Below are 18,299 nucleotides of genomic sequence, written 5' to 3' on the forward strand. Positions count from 1 at the left end.
GTGGGGGTTCAAGACAGGGTCGCAGTAACAAAAATGACCTTTTTTTTCCCCCTTGCGTTGGGAGCCCAAAATAGGGTCACTCGGAAATGAGAACCCAAAAATTAAAAAATGCTCTTAGCATGAACGTTTGCTTCCTGTGGGTGACAACCCAAAGAGGAGCAGACTTTTCCATCAAAAACCTGTTGTCAAAGTGGCGTACCTCCCCCGCCAGTGCTACAAGAGTCAAATCTTTGTTTAGGATCAATCCTATTTCTTGTGACTTAAAAGAGGTTTTGTCTGAAATCTCATTTGATAAACAGTCGGGGTTTTTTTTGTTTACACTCAACATTTTGGATTTGAGGGATTCGATGCAGTGACAAAAAAAAGAGTGAAACCAAAACAAATATGACTATTAAACCAAACTCACCGTCACCAGAGTCCCTCCTCTTGCGAACTGGGGCTAAAATAAAATGAAAAAAATTCAAAAATTGTATTTTTGTTTATACATCATGTAACCCATCCTCTTCCCAAAGGGGAAAAAAAAGGTACAGTTGAACGAATACAGTTACTGACAAGGTTAACTTTCTGTGTATATAATCGTATTACTCATCACAGTCTTTGAGTTTGGGGTTAAATGAGTCTTGGCCCAAGTTGTAGGTGACCGATAGCGATGGTTGGCGCGCATCTGGGGTTTTTTTTTTACTTTACGGACTAATGTCTTGGGAATCTTGCATCAATGGGGACGTGGCCGTTTTATGTAAATTAGACTGTTGGTGTAAATATTAATATCGGCGGCTTCCCATTTGATACCGGTAGTCGCCCATGCAGGGCTATCACTATGCTGCGTATTTAATCGAGGGCGGATCCAAAACACAATTTGGAGGGGGGCCAAACACACTTTTGGTCCCCCAAAAAGCGGGTCTGAAAAAACATGGCATGGGGTTCAAGGTTTGGAAAAAAATTGGATTCTAGATGCTCTGTGGTGCGATCTGAGGCAATTTCTGACCACTTTAACCAATTTAATTTTTTTGTTAGGAAAAGATGGTGGTGTACGCAGTGTCTGCTTTTATTGTGACATCACTTTTAAAAAAAATGGGTTTGTTTTGGGGGCCCCTGTTGCCCCCCCCCCCCCCGGATCGGCCCTTGTATTTAATTGGGATGGTTGATCACCACACTTCTCAGTTGAGTTTCCGCATGTAGTGCATATGTTTACAACAGTCGCACGAAGACTATATACTTTCCGAAAAAGGCTTAGCGTTAAGCGCCGCCATTCATTGTTACGCGTGCGACTGACTATAAACCATTTCCCGATCACTGATTGGTTCTCTAGGAAAGCTTAGGGAGATAATTTTTTTAAATAGAAAATGGTTACTAAAGGATTCCCAAGACCTAAGTACGAGATGCGCTGGTCTAACAGGGCAAACAAATCTACTTGACAATGCATGACCCACTGTCGATCACTAGCATATTGGACCAAGACTAGGGTCAAATTTGCAGGGGGCATTTAGGAGGACTCATTTTCTTTACAGGAGACTCAATGGGTTGTTTTAATAGGATAAGAGCTCATTTGTGAGTTTTATCAAATTCTGAGAGGGAAGAGAAGGGCTTGGAAGGTGAGGGGGGGAGAAGATGTGAATGTCACTACTTACGAAGACAGAGGTATTCATCACTCGTGTAAAAGCACCTTGGGGTTGATCCAGAGCAAGGGTTACTCTCGCACGGGTTGCTTGTGCGTGCTGTTTGAATCAAAGTCAAATGAAAATTGCGGATTAACAGAAAAGGCTTTTTAGTTGGACGAGATTTCTTTCAATTGAAACCATTTACTTGAAGTGTTTCAGCAGAAGTACTCGTCTAAACAACTTTGTGGGTTAAACACTCTACTCTTTGCCAACACGAGGGGGTACTAATAGGGCTGTCCCGAATATACCGAATAATCGGTCATCAACCGAATATTCAAATAGCTCGTTGCTGGTTCGGATAAAAAAATACGCATGTACACACACAACTGTAATGTTATTTTTTTAAACGTAACGTTTAAATCTGTTGTAAAGAGCTGCGCTTTGTCAGATGCTGCGCCTTGTCAGATGCTGCGCCTTGTCAGATGCTGCGCCTTGTCAGATGCTGCGCCATGTCAGATGCTGCGCCATGCCAGATGCTGCGCCATGCCAGATGCTGCGCTATGTCAGATGCTGCGCTATGTCAGATGCTGCGCCTTGTCAGATGCTGCGCCTTGTCAGATGCCGCGCCTTGTCAGATGCCGCGCCTTGTCAGATGCCGCGCCTTGTCAGATGCTGCGCTTTGTCAGATGCTGTGCCTTGTCAGATGCTACGCTTTGTCAGATGCTGCGCTTTGTCAGATGCTGCGCTTTGTCAGATGCTGTGCCTTGTCAGATGCTGCACTTTGTCAGATGCTGCGCTTTGTCAGATGCTGCGCTTTGTCAGATGCTGTGCCTTGTCAGATGCTGCGCTTTGTCAGATGCTGCTCTTTGTCAGATGCTGCGCTTTGTCCGATGCTGCGCCTTGTCAGATGCTGTGCCTTGTCAGATGCTGCGCTTTGTCAGATGCTGCGCTATGTCAGATGCTGCGCTTTGTCAGATGCTGCGCTTTGTCAGATGCTGCGTTTTGTCAGATGCTGCGTTTTGTCAGATGCTGCACTCTGTCAGATGCTGCACTTTGTCAGATGCTGTGCCTTGTCAGATGCTGCGCTTTGTCAGATGCTGCTCTTTGTCAGATGCTGGGCTTTGTCAGATGCTGCACTTTGTTAGATGCTGCGCCTTGTCAGATGCTGCGCTTTGTCAGATGCTGCGCCTTGTCAGATGCTGCGCTTTGTCAGATGCCACTTTTTGTTGACCGTAATTTTTTTTGTGCGGATAATTGCTTATCCGTGTTTGCATTCTATACAGGTGTGTTATCAAAGCTGATTTGCCCAAAACCAAAACGCACAATCAGTATATGAGCATTTCATTTTGCTCTGCGCAAACAATGCAAACGCATGCGTGTATCTGCCGCAGACGATTTTGCGATGATGTTTTTTTACCGTCATGGTGCGCTTAAATTGTTTATGTAAAAGCTTTGCATTTAGAGTACACTTTCAAAATTCACTTCATTTTATTGTGTTATGTTCTGCAAACACGCACACGAATTCAAAATGTCTGCGCACAGGACGGCTTCGATGCGTCTCCACGCGTAAGAATGAGGAGTTAGTGCTCTGGTAATTTAATATATAGCTCTATGGTAATTACCCTACTATGGCCACATCCGAATCTGTTGTCAAGAGCTATTGCTTATAGGCCCTCGTCCATTGCAACTACATGGTGACATGCTGACAATAGACGCAAGTTGTAGCTCTGGAGGACTGTTTCGGACATGGCCTATCTTTTTTTCATTGTAATAGATTACCAACCTGTGACATTGACTGAAAATATGCAGCTGGCTTGATTGCCGGCCCGGTCAGAGAAGGTATAGGTGACTTGAGTGATGCCCAAACCGAAGCTGTCTCCTGGTCTATGGCTGCGTTCAGTATTGGTAATGCCAATGTTATCAGAACCTACAGGCTCAGTCCATGTGACTATCACACTGTCGCTGCCGGACGGCAACAGGGACTGGCGTTGAGCCGGGCAACCTGTGAAAGTCGGAGGCTGGGTGTCCACTGTTGGAGAAAAATTATTTGTTTGGCTGAGTGCAACGGTTCTAGATATTACAATAATGCCCCCCCCCCCCATCCCTCAAACACAGCACACCAGGTCACCAATTTGAGTGGTCTAGTGACGTCAAACGCAACAAGCACGAGTGTCGTTAGAGGGAGGTGTGGAGGGCTGAATATGAAAGAGCCAAAGCATTCATAGCCCAAGATATGCGACTTTCATTAGAGACATTATCGATTACTGTTTCCATTGGTAATGGTTCCAAATAACGTATGCATACACACACACAATTCTGAGGAATGGAATAGCTGATAGTAGTAACGGATAGGTAAAGGTATACATATATGTATCCTTTCACATGGGAAACCTCTCTTACAGAAAAATTAGACGAACAAAACTAGAAGCTAATTTTCAGGAGGGACCACGTGTGCGCACGCGTTCTTAAAGACAAGGCGTGCACACATTTTGATCAAAGGAGCCCGGAGCGTGTGCGTACAACCCGAGTGTGACTCATGCAAGTCTGGTGCCTCCTCAGAAAATGGGAGTCACTGAATTAGTCCATAAGTAAATCCAAAAACTATTTATAAGAAGCAACACTAAAATGCTCGCACAAAGCAAGCTCACACCAATTATGTCAGCATTGTTTACATTTTAACATGATTCTCACCATCTTAAAACCTGTCTTTGCAACTCCTACATCATGATTATTGAAACATCGACAGACTATTGCCCCGCTGCATGCCCCCCTCCCCCCCTCAAACATTATACTCACGAATGACGTTGATGGTGAGTGTGCAGGAGGCCATATTTCCAGCTCCATCTTCAGCAGTGTAGGTGATTTGGTACGTGCCAAAATCAAAGGTGCCAGTGGGCTGAGGATAATTTGGGCTGGTGGTCACTGTGGGTTGAACACCACTGTCATCCGAGACGGTGGGATTGGACCAGGTGAACGACAGGACCTGAGTGATCTCTCTGACGTAACCGGTGATGCTTGCAGGGCAGACGATGGTTGGAGGGGTCGTGTCCCCGCCTGAGACAAAGATAAAAGCGGAAAAGTTCTTATGAACTCTGTGAACACATAGCAAATGGGGCTTCGTGACCGCTCACAGTGAGGTCCGTAAGAGGCATCAATTGACACAGTTTGTGTGCGCGTGATCAATTTTGATCTAAAAATACACAAACCCATTCAAGCGGCAATGCATTAGAGTCCCTGCAACCTCTTTGTCATTGAGTGCGAGGTAAAGCAGATAGATAATAGCATATGTTAGTACTCATAGTTAAAAGTAGCCCAGGTTGGACTGCTCCGTTGTGTGCATGCGACGGAGTCCAGGGTATGAACTTCTGCCGCCATAGCGAAAAAAGTTTTGTCATATTTATCATATTCTTACCTGATATTTACATTACCTTTCGTTTACATATTCCTTGTGTCCAGAATTAAAAAGATGCTTGGTTTAGATAAAGTCAATATGTCCGTAGGCGACGTGCTTAAGATAAATTGCAGATCTGTTTTCGTCGTAAACATTTTCAGTACGAACTTCCCGTGTGAAACTTTTACCCGCGTGCATGCACGCCCCACATAGCAACTGTGTTGCGTGCATGCACTCATAAAGGCACCTTTCCATAAGCACATTTTTTATCCGTGTTGTGTCCGTTGCGTAAACATTGCATTCGCGATGCGTTCTGCGCATGTGATTTACCTATCCATATGTATACATGTATGAATTTGGTTAGCAATGTAGGAAAAAGAAAAAAAGGCAAGCTGTCAAAATCAAATGTGTCTATTGATTACGCTGTAACTTACATAAAAAAATTCAGAGTGCGTGGCGCATCAAAAAATAACCTGCATAGGGAAAGGCACCTTTAGTCTTCACACGGGAAGTTTTCACTGAGGATGTTTACAAAACAGTTTACGACGAAAGCATTGATCTGTGATCTATTTTCGGTAAACACGTCGCCCACTGATATTTTTACTTTTTTAAACAGTGCAACTTTTTACTATTCTCGACACAAGGAATATGAAACTTCAGCTTCCTCCATCAGGTAAAAATCAAAAAAAAAAATTGTAAAAGCTGGAATTGAGAACAGGTCCTAAGGAATATAAAAACGCACAAACAAAAATACCGGTGATGACACCGTCAACACTGATATATTACCTCCTGATGATGTGATGGTGACAACAAAACTGCAAATGGCCTGGTTTCCTGCCGAGTCCATGAATATGTAACGCACTGTGGTGCCACCGATCTGGAACGAAGAACCGGGGGTGTGGGATCGGGCCACTCGTACCGGTAAGTTGTCGTCGTCAGCTGCCGTTGGCTCATTCCACGTGGCTGTGCCGGTGGTGGATCCGGACGGGGCAACCCCGGAGGCAGCTGTGGGACAGCCTGTGATGACTGGGACACGAGTGTCAGCTGTGGAGTGAATCAAACGTGGAATTATGAATGGGTCCATGAAAACAGAGCCAACAACATTCGTCATATTTTGCATATAGAGGTTCATCAACAAATTATTATGCTAGGTTTTTTGTATCAAAAGATATTAATGGTATATCTGAATACTATAATAGTTTTACAAGAATTCATATTTTTGAAGTCAAATAAGACTCTTTTCTTAAATAAAAAATGTATTGGGAGTAAGAATGCAGTTTCTCATTTTGTCAATGTTCCTTTCTTCACTGGTTTCCACTTGTTTTGAAGCTCTGTGCCCTTAACAGTTTTCCACACGTAAAACAGCTTACAAAAACCATTAATTAAACTTGCTAACTAGACATCGTAACTGGAAATCGTCACGTACCTATGACGTTTACAACAAAGGCACAGCCTGCCGAATTTCCAGTCGGGTCCCTGAATGTGTACACCACATTTGTCATTCCGACGGGGAAGCTCTGGCCTGGTGAGTGGCTTGCCGTGACGCTAACTTGTCCTCCAGAGTCATCAGTTGCGCTGGGTTCAGTCCATCTCACAATTATCGTTGATGCGCCTATCGGTGATCTGGCCGTCACATCTGCCGTGGGACAACCACTGACGACTGGGGCTGTTGTATCCGTCCCTGACCCTGTTCACAAATTCACATTAAAGGTTGCTGAATGAGTTATCTTTCGTGATATAAAGCACAAAGATTATGTATTCAAAATGTGCATGATCCTGTTAACTACACGGTTGCTGAAAAACGTAAGCGATATTTCACCACCCTTCTTGATTTTGGTTTATCACGTGTTTACATATTCATTTCATTTACGTAGATCACTCAACTGTATCTACTTCTTTTGTTATTCGAATTTGACAAAGCGCCCTCTAAATTTTCATTTTGAATTCCGCGCGCTTTGGGCGTCATTCTGTTCTTGGATGAAGATGACTCAGTACATATTTCTACTCTTCTCCATTTTACAGGTATGACCAATTTATTTTGTTTTCTCCTTTAAAAGTTTTCTTGTAATCCTATTTGACAATACCATACGTTTAGCTACATTTCCTTTCATCAGTATTCTGTATTTTGTAGTATTTTGATGTTATGCCGAGATGATTTAGCATTTAACTAAGTGTGTAAATAATAACTTGCTACCTGTTTCGTTATTTAATTATAGTATTTGTGTATATAGTTAGTAATCAACTTAATGATTCTGTTCTTGGATGAAGATGACTCAGTACACATATTTTCTACTCTTCTCCAATTCACAGACTCAACGAATAAATCAGCAAAAAGTTAGAAGCAGTTTCTCCGTCCCATTTTTTGTGGCCTAGATTACAAGAAAGGTCACGTACATTTTAAAAAAGAAAAAATTTGTCTGCGTCAAAAAAAGACAGAATAGAAAGTTCACTAAAATTGTCATCTTTTAAAAATTATGTCAGTGAGAATCTGAAGTGTTTTTATAAGTCGACGTCAAGAGCAATACTACTGATAGCCTCTAATGAAATAACCATTTTTATTTTTCTCGTTCAGGCAGTATTTGTTTGTACACTCATTCTTTTTAATGATGGTAATTTTGTGAACTCTACCACTTGCCTTAAGAAACAATGTCTGCCTGATTGAAAAGCATTAAGATTTTAACAGGTGTATTCACATTAAAATTCTTACCTCTCACAGTGACAAGAAAGACACACAATCTGTTCCCGTGTAGTGTTGAATCATATGTATAACCATGCACGCAAAACACCAATTTTCAAAGTGAAACAGCATTTGTACGTTAATCCAATTGAAAAAAGAAAGTTACCTTGAACATTGACAACAAAGACACACATGGCCTGATTGCCAGTTGGATCCCTGAATGTGTACTGAACCATTGTCTGTCCAATGGGGAAACTCTGGCCTGGTGAGTGGCTTGATGTACGTGTTGGTACTGCCCCGGAATCATCGGTAGCTGTAGGTTCGGTCCAAGACGCTGTTGCTGTTGTTGCACCAGAAGGAGCTGTTACAGACACACCCGATGGACAACCACTGACTGTCGGTGCAGTCATATCACCTCCACTACCATCTGTTCCAAGATTTTAGTTACAAATAAAAGATGTAAAATTAGTGAAATGAGGCTCACTCTGGTGGTTAAGAAGGAAATGGTTAGCTCAAAAATCACCAGAAGTGCAAGAAAAGTTCATCTTTCTTCCCCTTACCTGTGACCGTGATACTGAATTGACATGTGGCAATGTTGACTCGGGCATCCCAGAATGTGTAGGTTACTCGGGAGACTGTGTTAGCATTAAATCTTTGCCCGGGATTATGAGTACTGGCTACATTTGGCTGAGCTCCACTGTTGTCTGTTGCTGTTGGTGGTGTCCAAGTTACAGTGGCAAAGGTTTGACCAGCATCCGGGTTGACAGTTATATCGGCTGGGCAACCACTGATGACAGGAGGTGTCATATCTACACCGCCCACTGCAAACCAAAACCAACCAAAACCAAATATGACGTTCTGTAAGCCTAAACACGGATGTAGTTTAAACTTTACACAGAGCCGTATGGCAACTTGAGATACACCATATGCAATGATCGTCATTACAAAGAAGACCCAGAAGAGTTAACTCAATATATTGGTCAGTGTTTTGCCAACACTCTAAACAGGGGATCATTAAACACTGTGGATATTTGTTCAAATTAACTGTTTTCAGAAAAGGTAATGTTTCTGGACTTTGTTGCCACTGTCTGAAGTTTTGGTATGGTGTTTCGTTTCTCTAAATAGTTTTATCAGTGATTGCTACATTTTCTTGTATCATCCCTAAGTGATCTTTTATCTAACGGCCTAACAAACATACCTTGGACGGTGACAATGAAGGAACAGGTTGCCATATTCTGAGAAGGATCCCTGAATGTGTATATCACATTTGTCGTTCCGACGTTGAAGCTCTGGCCCGGCGAGTGGCTTGATGTACGTGTCGGTTCTGCTCCGGAATTGTCTGTTGCTGTAGGCTCAGTCCAAGACACTGTTGCTGAAGTAACACCAGTTGGGACAGATATAGACACACCCGATGGACATCCACTGATCACTGGGGCGGTGGTGTCTCCAGTGCCTCCTACATTCAAAGCAAAAGCCAAAATGAAGATCGTTTAACTTCAACAGTAACACTGCAAGATGCACAATTTGAGAAGAAATAGAAAGCATGCACTGCCTAACTGTTCCATATCTTAATACCGTTATATCTTCTTAGTGGAAACTTTTTCAGCCTTTCCCTGTTTTGTGATAATCTGTTTCTGTATAGTGCTGAATCACAAGTATAACCATGCGCGCAGGAAACAAATTTCCAAAGTGAAACAGCATTTGTACATTAATCCAATTGAAAAAAGAAAAACTCACCTTGAACATTGACAACAAAGACACACATGGCCTGATTGCCAGATGGATCCCTGAATGTGTATTCAACCATTGTCTGTCCAATGGGGAAACTCTGGCCTGGCGAGTGGCTTGATGTACGTGTTGGTACTGCCCCGGAATCATCGGTAGCTGTAGGTTCGGTCCAAGACGCTGTTGCTGTTGTTGCACCAGAAGGAGCTGTTACAGACACACCCGATGGACAACCACTGACTGTCGGTGCAGTCATATCACCTCCACTACCATCTGTTCCAAGATTTTAGTTACAAATAAAAGATGTAAAATTAGTGAAATGAGGCTCACTCAGGTGGTTAAGAAGGAAATGGTTAGCTCAAAAATCACCAGAAGTGCAAGAAAAGTTCATCTTTCTTCCCCTTACCTGTGACCGTGATACTGAATTGACATGTGGCAATGTTGACTCGGGCATCCCAGAATGTGTAGGTTACTTGGGAGACTGTGTTAGCATTAAATCTTTGCCCGGGATTATGAGTACTGGCTACATTTGGCTGAGCTCCACTGTTGTCTGTTGCTGTTGGTGGTGTCCAAGTTACAGTGGCAAAGGTTTGACCAGCATCCGGGTTGACAGTTATATCGGCTGGGCAACCACTGATGACAGGAGGTGTCATATCTACACCGCCCACTGCAAACCAAAACCAACCAAAACCAATTATGACGTTCTGTAAGCCTAAACACGGATGTAGTTTAAACTTTACACAGAGCCGTATGGCAACTTGAGATACACCATATGCAATGATCGTCATTACAAAGAAGACCCAGAAGAGTTAACTCAATATATTGGTCAGTGTTTTGCCAACACTCTAAACAGGGGATCATTAAACACTGTGGATATTTGTTCAAATTAACTGTTTTCAGAAAAGGTAATGTTTCTGGACTTTGTTGCCACTGTCTGAAGTTTTGGTATGGTGTTTCGTTTCTCTAAATAGTTTTATCAGTGATTGCTACATTTTCTTGTATCATCCCTAAGTGATCTTTTATCTAACGGCCTAACAAACATACCTTGGACGGTGACAATGAAGGAACAGGTTGCCATATTCTGAGAAGGATCCCTGAATGTGTATATCACATTTGTCATTCCGACGTTGAAGCTCTGGCCCGGCGAGTGGCTTGATGTACGTGTCGGTTCTACTCCGGAATTGTCTGTTGCTGTAGGCTCAGTCCAAGACACTGTTGCTGAAGTAACACCAGTTGGGACAGATATAGACACACCCGATGGACATCCACTGATCACTGGGGCGGTGGTGTCTCCAGTGCCTCCTACATTCAAAGCAAAAGCCAAAATGAAGATCGTTTAACTTCAACAGTAACACTGCAAGATGCACAATTTGACAAGAAATAGAAAGCATGCACTGCCTAACTGTTCCATATCTTAATACCGTTATATCTTCTTAGTGGAAACTTTTCCAGCCTTTCCCTGTTTTGTGATAATCTGTTTCTGTATAGTGCTGAATCATAAGTATAACCATGCGCGCAGGAAACAAATTTCCAAAGTAAAACAGCATTTGTACGTTAATCCAATTGAAAAAAGAAAGTTACCTTGAACATTGACAACAAAGACACACATGGCCTGATTGCCAGATGGATCCCTGAATGTGTATTCAACCATTGTCTGTCCAAGGGGGAAACTCTGGCCTGGCGAGTGGCTTGATGTACGTGTTGGTACTGCCCCGGAATCATCGGTAGCTGTAGGTTCGGTCCAAGACGCTGTTGCTGTTGTTGCACCAGAAGGAGCTGTTACAGACACACCCGATGGACAACCACTGACTGTCGGTGCAGTCATATCACCTCCACTACCGTCTGTTCCAAGATTTTAGTTACAAATAAAAGATGTAAAATTAGTGAAATGAGGCTCACTCAGGTGGTTAAGAAGGAAATGGTTAGCTCAAAAATCACCAGAAGTGCAAGAAAAGTTCATCTTTCTTCCCCTTACCTGTGACCGTGATACTGAATTGACATGTGGCAATGTTGACTCGGGCATCCCAGAATGTGTAGGTTACTCGGGAGACTGTGTTAGCATTAAATCTTTGCCCGGGATTATGAGTACTGGCTACATTTGGCTGAGCTCCACTGTTGTCTGTTGCTGTTGGTGGTGTCCAAGTTACAGTGGCAAAGGTTTGACCAGCATCCGGGTTGACAGTTATATCGGCTGGGCAACCACTGATGACAGGAGGTGTCATATCTACACCGCCCACTGCAAACCAAAACCAACCAAAACCAAATATGACGTTCTGTAAGCTTAAACACGGATGTAGTTTAAACTTTACACAGAGCCGTATGGCAACTTGAGATACACCATATGCAATGACCGTCATTACAAAGAAGACCCAGAAGAGTTAACTCAATATATTGGTCAGTGTTTTGCCAACACTCTAAACAGGGGATCATTAAACACTGTGGATATTTGTTCAAATTAACTGTTTTCAGAAAAGGTAATGTTTCTGGACTTTGTTGCCACTGTCTGAAGTTTTGGTATGGTGTTTCGTTTCTCTAAATAGTTTTATCAGTGATTGCTACATTTTCTTGTATCATCCCTAAGTGATCTTTTATCTAACGGCCTAACAAACATACCTTGGACGGTGACAATGAAGGAACAGGTTGCCATATTCTGAGAAGGATCCCTGAATGTGTATATCACATTTGTCATTCCGACGTTGAAGCTCTGGCCCGGCGAGTGGCTTGATGTACGTGTCGGTTCTGCTCCGGAATTGTCTGTTGCTGTAGGCTCAGTCCAAGACACTGTTGCTGAAGTAACACCAGTTGGGACAGATATAGACACACCCGATGGACATCCACTGATCACTGGGGCGGTGGTGTCTCCAGTGCCTCCTACATTCAAAGCAAAAGCCAAAATGAAGATCGTTTAACTTCAACAGTAACACTGCAAGATGCACAATTTGACAAGAAATAGAAAGCATGCACTGCCTAACTGTTCCATATCTTAATACCGTTATATCTTCTTAGTGGAAACTTTTCCAGCCTTTCCCTGTTTTGTGATAATCTGTTTCTGTATAGTGCTGAATCATAAGTATAACCATGCGCGCAGGAAACAAATTTCCAAAGTAAAACAGCATTTGTACGTTAATCCAATTGAAAAAAGAAAGTTACCTTGAACATTGACAACAAAGACACACATGGCCTGATTGCCAGATGGATCCCTGAATGTGTATTCAACCATTGTCTGTCCAAGGGGGAAACTCTGGCCTGGCGAGTGGCTTGATGTACGTGTTGGTACTGCCCCGGAATCATCGGTAGCTGTAGGTTCGGTCCAAGACGCTGTTGCTGTTGTTGCACCAGAAGGAGCTGTTACAGACACACCCGATGGACAACCACTGACTGTCGGTGCAGTCATATCACCTCCACTACCGTCTGTTCCAAGATTTTAGTTACAAATAAAAGATGTAAAATTAGTGAAATGAGGCTCACTCAGGTGGTTAAGAAGGAAATGGTTAGCTCAAAAATCACCAGAAGTGCAAGAAAAGTTCATCTTTCTTCCCCTTACCTGTGACCGTGATACTGAATTGACATGTGGCAATGTTGACTCGGGCATCCCAGAATGTGTAGGTTACTCGGGAGACTGTGTTAGCATTAAATCTTTGCCCGGGATTATGAGTACTGGCTACATTTGGCTGAGCTCCACTGTTGTCTGTTGCTGTTGGTGGTGTCCAAGTTACAGTGGCAAAGGTTTGACCAGCATCCGGGTTGACAGTTATATCGGCTGGGCAACCACTGATGACAGGAGCTGTCATATCTACACCGCCCACTGCAAACCAAAACCAACCAAAACCAATAATGATGTTCTGTAAGCCTAAACACGGATGTAGTTTAAACTTTACACAGAGCCGTATGGCAACTTGAGATACACCATATGCAATGACCGTCATTACAAAGAAGACCCAGAAGAGTTAACTCAATATATAGGTCAGTGTTTTGCCAACACTCTAAACAGGGGATCATTAAACACTGTGGATATTTGTTCAAATTAACTGTTTTCAGAAAAGGTAATGTTTCTGGACTTTGTTGCCACTGTCTGAAGTTTTGGTATGGTGTTTCGTTTCTCTAAATAGTTTTATCAGTGATTGCTACATTTTCTTGTATCATCCCTAAGTGATCTTTTATCTAACGGCCTAACAAACATACCTTGGACGGTGACAATGAAGGAACAGGTTGCCATATTCTGAGAAGGATCCCTGAATGTGTATATCACATTTGTCGTTCCGACGTTGAAGCTCTGGCCCGGCGAGTGGCTTGATGTACGTGTCGGTTCTGCTCCGGAATTGTCTGTTGCTGTAGGCTCAGTCCAAGACACTGTTGCTGAAGTAACACCAGTTGGGACAGATATAGACACACCCGATGGACATCCACTGATCACTGGGGCGGTGGTGTCTCCAGTGCCTCCTACATTCAAAGCAAAAGCCCAAATGAAGATCGTTTAACTTCAACAGTAACACTGCAAGATGCACAATTTGAGAAGAAATAGAAAGCATGCACTGCCTAACTGTTCCATATCTTAAAACAGTTATATCGTCTTAGTGGAAACTTTACCAGCCTTTCCCTGTTTTGTGATAATCTGTTTCTGTATAGTGCTGAATCACAAGTATAACCATGCGCGCAGGAAACAAATTTCCAAAGTGAAACAGCATTTGTACATTAATCCAATTGAAAAAAGAAAAACTTATCTGCTGGTCGGCCGTCCAGCGTTGGGAAAAAAAATTACGCCAGTTACTTTTTGGATAGCTGCAAATGATGGACTATAGCTTTAATATGGGCTCTGTGCCCAAGTATCCCCTCAGCGGTAAGAAAGGGAGAGTTGGGGGAGACCACTCGGAGAGACATTCGAACGCGTTGCCGAAGATGCATGAGGCTCACGCAGAGACGCCATGGGTTTGTGCACATTCCGAATAAGATCAGTAGTGCGTACTTTGAGCTATACGCGCACGCAATGTGTCCCGCCTAACGGGCTCTTGAAAGTGGTGAAAAAGCGCCCTCTCTTGTTTGCACACGGAGCCCATTTTCGTCTTACTTTTTTTCCAGCATTCTACTTCAAAAACGGTATGCCAAGGTTGGACTGATTGAATAGCATACATATTTCAGCCAGTAAATTCACTTGAAGAGTCTTACCTACAACGGTGACAATAAAGTTACAGAAGGCCTGGTTGCCAGACGGGTCTGTGAATGTGTACCCAACGTTTGTCACTCCACTGGTGAAGCTCTGGCCTGGTGTGTGGCTTCCTGTCCGTGTTGGTTCCGCTCCAGAATTGTCTGTTGCGGTAGGTTCGGTCCAGGACACAGTTACAGAGGGCGAACCACTTGGGAGATTTACAGTCCGATCTGTTGGACATCCACTGATCACAGGTATTGTGTTGTCTATGGTTCCTGTTCCAAAAAAAAACAAAGACGAAGAATTTATTACTATAAAACAGGCACATGCTAGGTATTTTCAAAAGTCAAGTGCGTACATTAATTGGAAATTAATTAATTGGAAATTAATTGCCACTTTTGATGTTTGTGACTGTATATTTATTGGTTGTAAAGTGAACTTAAAACATTTTTTTTCTTATTTGACCAAAAAGTATTCGTCTTTTTTAAAATTATTATTTCCCCCTCCCCTGTGACCCAACACTTGACTGGAATTTGGGCGTTGAGTTTTTGTGATAAATTAAATCTGAAGATTGTTTGCTCAATTACAGCCTACACAGAGGTTATGTAGTACATGTTTTCACAAGACTCTTTGTAACTTATTGATAATGCCTACAAAATAGGGTTATGGTCAGTTGGGCAGTGTTACCATGTTTAAACTTCAATGCTAAACACTCCTTAATGTGAAAAGTTGTATCCTCTCTGAATGATCCCCATTTTCTATTGTCCAGGTTTGCATCAATCTGGACTTTGGGCCTGAGCCCTGGCTGCCGGCGGCGTGTAAGGGTTTACAGCTTCTGACTTGTGCTCTTGAACCATAGCGCTACATCAAATTACTAGAGCGCTAACTCCTCATTCTTACACGCGATGCTACTTTGAATCCTTCCTGCGAGCAGACATTTTGAATATTGTGTGCGTGTTTGTAGAACATAATGAAATAAGATGGAGTGTATTTTGAACGTGTACTCTAAATGCGATGCGTAAGAACAGCACAAGCAAACTAAAGCATGTCATGACGGTTAAAAAGCATCACAGGAAAACTCATCCGCCGCAGATACAGCACGCGTTTGCGTTGTTTGCGCAGAGCAAAATGAAACGCTCATTTGCTGATTGTGCGTTTCGGTTTTGGGCGTATCGGCCTTGATAACAAATCGGTATAGAATACGAACGCAGCTATGCAAAGAGCCGTACCAAGCCGTACAAAATTTCGAGTTTTCATAGGTTTGTGCCCAACATGGAAGTGCCCAGCAGGCATCACTTTGTACATCGAATCAGCGCTCGAGTAATTTAATATAGCTCTATGCCTTGAACAAAGATACTGTCCTTGGGAAACTGCCAACATAGTGCTGGATAGCTCAGTTGGTAGAGTGCTGGTACTGTCATTCAGAGGTCGCAGGCTCAAATCTCATCCCAATCAACTTCTTTGTTCAACTTAAAAAAAGTGTTTTCGCATGCACCTAGTTTATAGTCTCCCTTTCTATTTTATTTGGTCGCTTTTTAACATCATCAATTCCATCCTGAAAGACTTACTTGTGACAGTGACAGTGAAGGAACAGGTTGCTACATTCTGAGACGGATCAGTAAATGTGTAAACTACATTCGTCACTCCAATGGCAAAGCTTTGGCCTGGTGATCGCGTTGATGTGCGTGTTACGACTCCTCCGGAATTGTCCACTGCCGTTGGTTCAGGCCAATTCACAACTGCTGAGGTAGCACTTGTAGGGGCCATTGCTGTCACACCCTGCACTGGACACCCACTGACTATCGGCGGAGTGTTGTCAGCACCGCCAGCTGTTGCAAAGCACAAAAACACACTCGATTGTCACTCAACAAAAGTTAGTAACAGTATGATCCTTATGAAACAAAGCTGAGTTATCTTAACCCTAACCCCCTTGGCCCTCTGGCTAGGATGCAACCGCAATCTTGCAAAATCCTCCAATTGCCACCAAGAAAAAATTGGATTCAGCCCAATCCTCCAAAATCATCCGTTATTTCTTGAATTTAGTCTGTGGAGGGTGACCACTGCGTCAATCCTCCAACATCCTCTCCCAATTACTGCTATGGTTTGAGGCAGTGCGAATGGCGTTCAGAAGCAGTGTAGATGAAATATGAGAAAAACACAGGGCTGAACATAACCAATGCAGGATATGGCCTACTGGCTTGAGGTAATGCATCCTCCACAAAAATGCGATACATCTCTGCCATTCATCCTCAATCCTTGAAATCATCCAAAACCGGCGGGATGATTTTGGAGGATTGAGGAGGTTTAAGGTTGCTTTGTTTCAAACTGTCAAATTTGAAAAACTGTCGAACTGTTAAAACATAAACATGACCGGATTGCATTTTCAGCATCTGACTTGTCCAAGTGTACTGTACATGTATTATGGAGAATTTGTGCTTAAAAAGAACGGGTTGGTTTTAGGTAGTCTGAAATCTGCCTCAATATCTCATTCAAATGGAGTCAGAAAATGGGTTAATGTGATATCGTCTCAATGGCCTGTATCACAGGGTCAAATTGGCTTGAATAATAACACGCACACAAAACAGCACTTGATTAGTAGGGTAGGGTGAACCACAAAGTGAAGAATAGGATAGTTTTCATGCACCACAAAGTGAGAGACAATGCTTAGCCTTTGTACACTCCATATCACTGTTATGTCACTTTGTGATGCAACGACTATCCACGATACATCACTTCATATTGGGACTGACCACTTGCTAACTAAACCCTCAGTCAACAGGGAGGGTAGAATCGTCACAGTGCACATAGCGACTAGTGTGATTCCAGAAGCTTAGGGGGCATTGCCTATTCCAATAAGTATGTTTGAGGTAAGGTTTCCAGTCTACCTTCCTAGTTCACAGTGTTACATTTTGAAACATTTGTAACAAAACGTACACACCAGGGAAAGAACAGTTTTGAATAGGACAACTCCACTAGACAAAACTAAACTATTTAAACTGTATTCCTTGAAACTCTATTTGCTGAGACTTGCTTGGATGACCTGGATTACTTTTACACTTTAAAGCAGCACCTTCTATGAGATTGTAAATTATGAAAGAAAAAGGATTATTCAGAGAGACTTACATAACACAATGACATTAAAGTTACAGGTGTCACTGTTTCCAGACGGATCAGTGAATATGTACGTGACAGCCGTTGTTCCGACGGAGAACGTCTGGCCCGGTGAGCGGTTTGTTAAGCGCGTCACCACTCCTCCAGAGTTATCCACTGCCGTGGGTTGGGTCCACGTCACGACAGCCGAGGTGGCGCCGGCTGGGGCTGTCACAGTCACACCTTGCACTGGACAGCCACTGATGACGGGGGGAATGGTGTCCCCTTGTGCCACTGTAAACATCACCGGCAAGAGAAAGAAATCAATTCTTGACGTTAACGGGACAAGTAGCGCTAGCTTTTTGTTGTTGCTTTGTTATACTTTTGCTTTGACATTGACAAAATGAAAAGCCTTTTAATTAAAGCTAGATTGAACACAAAAACTTTTGGGGTCTAGATCTAGAGGCCAGTTCAAACTTCATATGAAATACATACGTGAAGGGAATTTGACGTCATGAAACCTTCACTCTGAAATTCACCTGAGTTGCAATGGCTGCTCAACTTTTGCAACTTCGCAGTGCCAATACTTGTTGTGACGTCATGAATTTACACTCAGGTTCATTTTTGTGCCAACTATGAACCAGTCTTAAGCTTTTTTTTTGCCAAAGTCACAAA

General features: G+C 42.9%; 1 protein-coding gene across 13 annotated transcripts in view; it reads right to left on the reverse strand.

Annotated features, from left to right (window-relative positions):
- The window catches only part of LOC119738747, a 100,371-nt gene that overhangs the window by 5,749 nt on the left and 76,323 nt on the right, over window positions 1-18,299 (reverse strand). For 9 of the 13 annotated variants that reach the window (XM_038213697.1, XM_038213695.1, XM_038213692.1 and 6 more), the window contains 21 exons: window positions 17,658-17,918; window positions 16,103-16,363; window positions 14,555-14,809; window positions 13,574-13,831; window positions 12,936-13,196; window positions 12,542-12,802; window positions 12,005-12,262; window positions 11,367-11,627; window positions 10,973-11,233; window positions 10,436-10,693; window positions 9,798-10,058; window positions 9,404-9,664; window positions 8,865-9,122; window positions 8,227-8,487; window positions 7,833-8,093; window positions 6,416-6,676; window positions 5,776-6,033; window positions 4,395-4,652; window positions 3,382-3,627; window positions 1,629-1,715; window positions 407-439 (listed from right to left, as the gene is read on the reverse strand). In XM_038213697.1, coding sequence (XP_038069625.1) covers window positions 407-439; window positions 1,629-1,715; window positions 3,382-3,627; window positions 4,395-4,652; window positions 5,776-6,033; window positions 6,416-6,676; window positions 7,833-8,093; window positions 8,227-8,487; window positions 8,865-9,122; window positions 9,404-9,664; window positions 9,798-10,058; window positions 10,436-10,693; window positions 10,973-11,233; window positions 11,367-11,627; window positions 12,005-12,262; window positions 12,542-12,802; window positions 12,936-13,196; window positions 13,574-13,831; window positions 14,555-14,809; window positions 16,103-16,363; window positions 17,658-17,918 — 5,040 coding nt within the window. The remainder of the gene's footprint in view (window positions 1-406; window positions 440-1,628; window positions 1,716-3,381; window positions 3,628-4,394; window positions 4,653-5,775; window positions 6,034-6,415; window positions 6,677-7,832; window positions 8,094-8,226; window positions 8,488-8,864; window positions 9,123-9,403; window positions 9,665-9,797; window positions 10,059-10,435; window positions 10,694-10,972; window positions 11,234-11,366; window positions 11,628-12,004; window positions 12,263-12,541; window positions 12,803-12,935; window positions 13,197-13,573; window positions 13,832-14,554; window positions 14,810-16,102; window positions 16,364-17,657; window positions 17,919-18,299) is intronic. The other 4 variants (XM_038213689.1, XM_038213690.1, XM_038213688.1 and 1 more) reach the window with 4 other exon arrangements.

The sequence above is a fragment of the Patiria miniata genome, unplaced genomic scaffold, assembly GCF_015706575.1.
Source record: "Patiria miniata isolate m_02_andy unplaced genomic scaffold, ASM1570657v1 HiC_scaffold_3, whole genome shotgun sequence".
Classification (NCBI taxonomy): domain Eukaryota; kingdom Metazoa; phylum Echinodermata; class Asteroidea; order Valvatida; family Asterinidae; genus Patiria; species Patiria miniata.